Below are 7,559 nucleotides of genomic sequence, written 5' to 3' on the forward strand. Positions count from 1 at the left end.
AAAAAAAAAAAAAAAGGACCCTCAGCCTCATCCCTCCTCCCCAGGTTGGGGCATCTGGTCCATGAGGTAAGCAGAATGGTGCTCACTCTGAGGTACCATCCAGGCTTTAAAAGGTTTCTTAAGGGTGTCTAGAAACTTAACAAAAGATAAGCCAAGTGCTGGTGTCTGGTCCCTATAGGAGATGTGGGGCTGCCTGGGTTGTGTTCCAGCTGGGGCTCCCTCCCTTTTACCACCTGTACTCTCATCACAAAAACCTCTACTCACTTATCTTCATCCCAGAGGTCTCACACCCTACCAGCTCAGCTCCCACAAACCAGGAGCAGCCCACCCTTTGCCACACATCTTTCCACTAAAACTGTGGCCTGCAAGCCACTCTCCCTATTGTCTTGCTTCCAAATCTATCTCAAGAGAAAAATAACAGCACCACCTTCCAGGATGCTCTGAGGGTGAACAAAACCGTTCCAAGGGAAGCGGAGAACTCTGTGTGGCTCACAATGAGAGCTTGGTGAGGCACTGTCTGCACTTGTCACCCACTCCAGTAAGAGCAGAACATAGGACAGCCAGGTCTGATGCCCCCTGGGCTAGGCCAGACCTGGGCCCAAAAGCTGGTCCTTTCTCACCTTCCTCCTGTGTCTTCTTCATGGCAGACTGCTAACCACCTCTGTGTTCATCAGACTAGCACTCAAACTGAGAGCCCCCTGGGGCAAGGCTGCTGCCTATCTAGGGAAAGGTTTCCTGTGATATCCACTGGCTCCTAACAGGAACTCAAAGAATATTAATTTTTTTACAGTTTTTTTTAATTTTTACTTTCAATTGGCTTTCTTTTTCTATTCTTTTCTTTTTTTTTTTTTTTTGAAACAGAGCCTCAGGCTGTCACCCTGGGTAGAGTGCTGTGGCATCACAGGTCACAGCAACCTCCAACTCCTGGGCTCAAGCAAGTCTCCTGTTTCTGCCTCCCAAGTAGCTGGGACTACAGGCGCCCGCCATAACACCCGACTATTTTTTGGTTGCAGCCATCATTGTTGTTTGGTGGGCCCGGGCTGGATTCGAACCCACCAATTTAGGTGTAGGCACCGAACCTTTTCTTTCTTTCATTTTTTATTTTATTTTATTTTTTTGAGACAGAGCCTCAAGCTGTCCACCTGGGTAGAGTGCTGTGCCATCACAGCTCACAGCAACTTCCAGTTCCTGGGCTTAGGCGATTCTCTTGCCTCAGCCTCCCGAGTTGATGGGAGTACAGGCGCCCACCACAACGCCTGGCTATTTTTTGGTTGCAGCCATCCCTGTTGTTTGGTGGTCCCAGGATGGATTCAGACCTGCCAGCTTAGGTGTATATGGGTGGCACCTTACTGGCTTGAGCCACAGGCACCAAGCCTCTTTCTTAATTTTTTGAGACAGAGTCTCGCTTTGTGGCCCTTAGTAGAGTACCGAGGAGTCATAGCTCACAGTAACCTCCAATTCTTGGGTTTAAGTGATTCTCTTGCCTCAGCCTCCCAAGTAGCTGGGACTACAGGCGCCTACCAGAACGCCTGGCTTTTTTGGTAGAGACAAGGTCTCACTCTGATTCATGTTGGTCTGGAACCTCTGAGCTCAGGGCAATCCAAGCGTAAGCCACCACGCCCCACTGAATATTAATTTTTTTTTTTTTTGAGATAGAGTCTCAAGCTGTCACCCCGGGTAGAGTGCTTTGGCATCACAGCTCACAGCAACCTCCAGCTTTTGGGCTTAGGCGATTCTCTTGCCTCAGCCTACCGAGTAGCTAGAACTATAGGTATCCACCACAACCCCCGGCTATTTTTTGGTTGCAATTTGCCCAGGACTGGATTTGAACCCACCACTCGCGGTATATAGAGCCAGCGCCCTACTCACTAAGCCACAGGCAGTGTGAGTAAGCCACAGCCCCCTGAATATTAACTTTTTTTGAATGAAGAGGAAAAGAAAAAATAGAAACATGGTAACTCTTTTCCCCTCCTAAGTAGGGCTGGATGAAGCCCTGAGTAGCCTTTACACCTGAGTAATCCACTTTCTGGCCTGTACCAGCCCATCCCCTACTCCCTAGCCTGTAACCCTGCCCATCCCTCCCCTACTCAGACCTGCCTAGCATTTCTACAGGTAGGACCATCCACCTGAGCGCCCTCAGGTTCCTGAGGCCCAGCAGCCCTCCTACATGCCACATGGAGGTAGGGGAAATGGGAGCTCTGCCCAGTCCAAGGTAGTGACAAACAGCTCTGGCCATCCCTTCCCTGTGGACAGAGATGGGCTGCTTGCTCCAGGCCCAGCACAGGAGACAACAGGACAGCCAAGCCAGCAGTGATTTCTGTCCAGGGCCTCTGTCCTGCCAGTTTTGCAGCCCCACATCACTCACTCCTCTCTGCCAGGATCTAGCCCCTTCTCACAACTTGCTGTGCCTGAGGAAAGCATTTACTGTCTCTTTTGCATCCCCTGCCATAGCCACACCTGTCCCACCCAAACACCAAACTCCCAAGGAAGATACAGGAAAGGCGGCCCCAAGGCCAGAGTCAGACAGAAACACCTGCCCCGCCCCCCTTAAGCCCCTTCCACCACAAACAGTGGTGAGGATGGGGTCAGAACACCAGAGTCCCTGCAGTTGAACTCAGTCCTCAGCAGGGCCCAAAAGTGATATCCATGGCACAGAGGCCCAGTGGTCAAAGGTCAGAAGCCTGGTGGCTGTGGTTTGGGCCAAGCAGCCCAGGTGGATCTCACAGAAGGCCAAGGTAGGGACGCCCCTGGGCAGTTAAGGCCTCACTAACTTTGCACTGATCGCTACAACCCACCGTGCCCTGAGATCCCAAGCCAGGCAGTCCCACGCAGGGCCCTATCCACAGGAGGCAGCCACACCTGGATCAGGCTGATGGTGCCTGCACCTCCAGAGCCCCTCTCAGTGGGCACTGCAGCAACCCGATCCCCAGTCCCAAAGTCCCAGATGCCTGCACCAGCAAAGACAGTGACCAGCAGGGCTCAGGCTCAGCGCATGCTGGGCTGGGGGCGAGGCCGTAGGCATAAGGCAAGCGGTGCCCGTGGATTCTCCTGGGAGACTCAACTCCGGGCAGGAGCGTGGGCGTGGGAAGAGGGATCCCAGCGCGGGCCAGGCTCCAGGTGAGGGCCCCGCAGGTGCGGAGCGGAGCCGACCCTGGACACCCGGAACGGAAGGTTGGGGGGTCTACGAGTGTCGGCCATCAGGAGGGCGGACAGGTTCTAGGCCTCCTCCCCGGACTCTGGCCACCCCTAGGCGGAGAGAACAGGAAGGACAGAAGCGGAAGGACTGGGCCACCCAGACCTCCCTGCCCAGCCCCGCCCCGCCCTAGCCGCCACCAGCTCCACCCCGGCACTCCCCGCAGACCCCCGCCCCGCCGGCCCACAGCCACTTTCCGGAGGGCAGGTGCGGCGCTGCCCGCAACCCTCTTCGCACGGCACCCGGGCCCACCTCGGAAGGGCAGCGGCGCTCCCAGGCGCACGCGCACAGTCCCGGCCAGCGGCTCCCCTGGGCTGTAGACTACGCGGCCGTGGCTCAGGCGGATCTCGAAGAGCTGCACCCGCCCCATCCCGCGGCCTCGCCGCCCAGCAGGGCTCTGACGCCGGTCGGCCCCGCGGCGCAGCCCGCCCCGGCCCGCCCTGCCCCGCCCCCCGTTCGCCTCCCTCCGCCCCCTGCCCCGAGGCCCGCTTCCCCCGCCTCGCCCGGCCCGCGGGGTGACCGGAGCTCAAGGTACTCCGCGCACAGCGCTCCCAGCGCCCCCTTCGCCCCAAAGGGCGTCACGGCCGCTTACCTGTCGGGGGCGGAGCCGCTGGCTGGGAAGGAGAGGTGTATAGGACGCGCCCCGCCCACCGGTCTTCCTCACTCCACCCTCAGGAGGACAGTCAACAGGGGCCCTGGGTCTGGGCGGTCCGCAGGCTCCGCGCGGTCCTGGGGTTCCCCGAGGGAGCGACACTTGGGCGCAGGCCTGGGCAGGGCGCGCTGAAGACCGGATGGCACCGGGGCAGAGGGCGTCCCGGAGGATACGGGGCGGCGTGGCGTGGGGACCGGTGGTGGCGGGGAAGTGGGTGACCAAGCAAGGAGAGTAAACTGTGATTTACCTTTGGCTAAAAGTCCTTTTGCGGAAAGTGATCCGCGGAGATGGAACCCAAATACCCAGGGACGCTAGTATGGGAGAGAGGAGGTGTCCCTTGCCTGGGGACCAGTTCAACATGCAGGTGGGTGAAGCGGGAAGTCAAGGCGGGAATTTTGTCCAGAGAAACTGGCAAAAGCGGTGGCATCCTTGATGGAGAAGATTAACCTAGATACAGATTGTTTGGGGGATGGGAGAGTGGTGGCGAGCGGAATCCCACATGCCCTTAGATATACCTTCATGAACAATGCGTTTCCACGCACAAGTTCGCGAGGCACGGGGCTGAGGCTGGCTGGTTGGCAAAAACACATCTTACGGTAGACTCCAACTACCAGACTCAAAGGATCCTCCTGCCTCAGTCTCCCCAGTAGCTAGGATTACGGGTGTGACCACCATGCCTGGCTAGCCTTTCTTTCTTTCTTTTTTTTGTTTGTTTGTTTTGTTTTGTTTTTTTGTTTGCAGTTTGCCCAGGGCTGGGTTTGAATGCTCCGCCCTCAGTATATAGGGCCAGCGCCCTACTAACTGAGCTACAGTCGCTGCCCTTGGATACAGGGTCTTGCTGTGTTGCTCAGGCTGGTTGGAACTCCTGGGCTCATGAGATCCTCCTGTCAATCTCCCAGAATGTGGGATTACAGGCGTTAGCCACTTTGCTTGGCCAGAACTGAAATTTTGATAACTCTGGTTGTGACATCACAGTTTGGAACATAAGACAGAATCTGGGCCCCACAGGCTGGAGGGGCCTACTAGCCTGGCTGGAGAGATGCCAATGAGTCCTGTCCTGCCAGGCCCCAAAGCTCTGGGCCCACCTGTCTTTACAGTGGGGAGGGTCTAATTGGCCATGCTGAAGATGCTTTGCTGCCAAGACTGTGGGTAGTCTCCAAATGCCAAGTGTCCATGATAGAAGTCAGGAAGGAGGGTCTGACTGTGCTGGCTGCTGCTAAGATGGAATGCAACAGGAGGCCAAAAACTGGAAGGACCTTACATGTCTCCCACAGTCTACTTCCAGAGGGCTCTGCACACCCAGCCCCTGCTTCACACCTTGCAGCTGTGCCCTCTGGTCACTACATCCTTCCTCTAAGGAAGCTGAGCTTCCCCAGCAGATGTTTCTTTTCACACAACTCTGTGCCCCTGGGCCAGCAGGTGGAGTGGGTGCCCACCTCCCTGTAACCACTTCCAAACAATTCTCTACCCGCTACCCGCTTTAAATCTCCTGTTCTGAGAATAATAACCTCACCTCCCTGTTGCTGTCATCTGAGAAGCTCTGCTTACTTCCCCTCATGTTGTGATTTTAGCTCCTGACTCACCATCGCTCTCTCCAATTACACTCTTGTGGGAACTGTGAGTGACTTCAGAATCCACACAGGTGATCCTTATGACCTCCTGGCCTGTATCTTAAGATGTACCCAGAATTGTCTGAGTCAGATATGGTAAGGTGACAGACTCAGAGAAAAACAAGTGCCTTAAAATAAAAGTTTAATTAACTGATGGTTCCCGAGATGAGGGGGTGTGTGGTGCCATGCAGGGACACAGGGGAAAATGGGCAAGGCAGGGTAAGGTAAGTTTGAGCAAGACTGGGATTGGATAGTATGAACAATCCAGTAGGCTGTAGGCTGTGTCAGTGATCTCTAGCTGTCTGAACCCTTACCCCAAGGTGATTTAGGGTAGGAGGAATGCTGCCTTAAGGTATGAGAGTCCATAAAGGAGATGGTTGGGGATATGGGCTCTGGGTTGGTTGGTTTGTATATGAAAGGCATGCTTGGGTGGCACCCGTACCTCAGTGGGTAGGGTGCCGGCCATGTGCCCCAAAACTGGTGAGTTCAAACCCGGCCAGGACAAACTAAAACAACAACTGCAACAACAACAACAAAAATAGTTGGGTATTGTGGCAGGTGCCTATAGACCCAGCTACTTGGGAGGCTGAGGCAAGAGAATTGCTTAAGCCCAAGAGTTTGAGGTTGCTATGAGCTGTGATGCCACGGCATTCTACCAAAAGTGACAGCTGGCTCAGCGCCTGTGGCTCAAGTGGCTAAGGCGCCAGCCACATACACCTAGGGTGGCAGGTTCGAATCCAGCCTGGGCCCGCCAAATAACAATGACAGCTGCAACCAAAAAATGGCCGGGCATTGTGGTGGGCACCTGTGGTCCCAGCTGCTTGGGAGGCTGAGGCAGGAGACCCACTTGAGCCCAGGAGTTGGAGGTTGCTGTGAGCTGTGATGCCATGGCACTCTACCCAGGGGGATAGCTTGAGGCTCTGTCTCAAAAAAAAAAAGTGACAGCTTAAGACTCTGTCTCAAACAAAAAAGAAAGAAAGGCGTGTTCACAAGCAAGGTGTCTGTCATCTCTAGGAATTAGCCAGCCCTGAAAGGGGTAATTTGTCCCTGATTAGCAAAACACCTGAGATGTCAAACCATCATAAAATACAGAAAACAAAAAACATGATTAATACAGCCTCTCAGTCTCATGAGTCTTCTCCCCCAAAGCCCTCTCTTGCTTAGGGCTCAGCAGTTTATCTACAAAGATTTCAACCAACAGTTCCTTTTATTCCTTTTGTTCCTCCCATCAGAAGATGGGTTCTGTCTCCTCCCCTTGAATCTGGCCTGGGCACACGACTTTCTTTAAAATGGGAGAGTTGGCGGGGTGTGGTGTCTAATGCCTGCAATCCCAGCACTCTCAGAGGCCAAGGCAGATGGATCGCTTGAGCTTAGAAGTTCAAGATCAGCCTTAGAAAAAGTGAGACCCGGGGCGGCACCTGTGGTTCAGTGAGTAGGGCACCAGCCCTATATACCGAGGGTGGTGGGTTCAAACCTGGCCCTTGCGGGCACCTGTAGTCCCAGCTACTCGGGAGGCTGAGGCAAGAGAATCGCCTAAGTCCAAAAGCTGGATGTTGCTGTGAGCTACGATGCCACAGCAATCTACTGAGGGCAACAAAGTCAGACTCTGTCTCTAAAGAAAAGAAAAGAAAAAGTAAGACCATATCTATACTAAAAAATAGAATCTAGTCCCAGGTACTCAGGAACCTGAATGAAAAGGATCACTTGAGCCCAGGAGTTTGAGGTTGGTGTGAGCTATGATGATGCCATAGCACTCTAGCCAGGGAAACAGAGATTCCGTCTCTAAAAAAAAATAAAAATCTAGGCGGCGCCTGTGGCTCAAAGGAGTAGGGTGCCAGCCCTATATGCTGGAGGTGGCAGGTTCAAACCCAGCCCCAGCCAAAAACTGCAAAAAGAAAAAAAAAAAGAGTGGTGCTTGTTGCTCAGTGGGTAGGGTGCCAGCTCCATATGCTGAGGGTGGCGGGTTCAAACCTGGCCCCGGCCAAACTGCAACAAAAAAAAAATAGCCAGGCATTGTGGCAGGCGCCTGTGGTCCCAGCTACTTGGGAGGCTGAGGCAAGAGAATCACCTAAGCCCAGGAGTTGAAGGTTGCTGTGAGCTGTGA

General features: G+C 54.4%; 1 protein-coding gene across 2 annotated transcripts in view; it reads right to left on the reverse strand.

Moving 5' to 3' along the window:
* ARRDC1 (arrestin domain containing 1) overlaps window positions 1-3,635 on the reverse strand; it is a 10,520-nt gene extending 6,885 nt beyond the window's left edge. For both annotated transcript variants that reach the window (XM_003794926.3, XM_012808333.2), the window contains exon 1: window positions 3,446-3,635. In XM_003794926.3, coding sequence (XP_003794974.1) covers window positions 3,446-3,563 — 118 coding nt within the window. In that variant the 5' untranslated portion in view covers window positions 3,564-3,635. The remainder of the gene's footprint in view (window positions 1-3,445) is intronic.
* Between the last annotated feature and the right edge of the window lie 3,924 nt (window positions 3,636-7,559).

Source organism: Otolemur garnettii, unplaced genomic scaffold (assembly GCF_000181295.1).
Source record: "Otolemur garnettii isolate 467f Iridium unplaced genomic scaffold, OtoGar3 scaffold00087, whole genome shotgun sequence".
In the NCBI taxonomy this organism is placed as follows: Eukaryota; Metazoa; Chordata; class Mammalia; order Primates; family Galagidae; genus Otolemur; species Otolemur garnettii.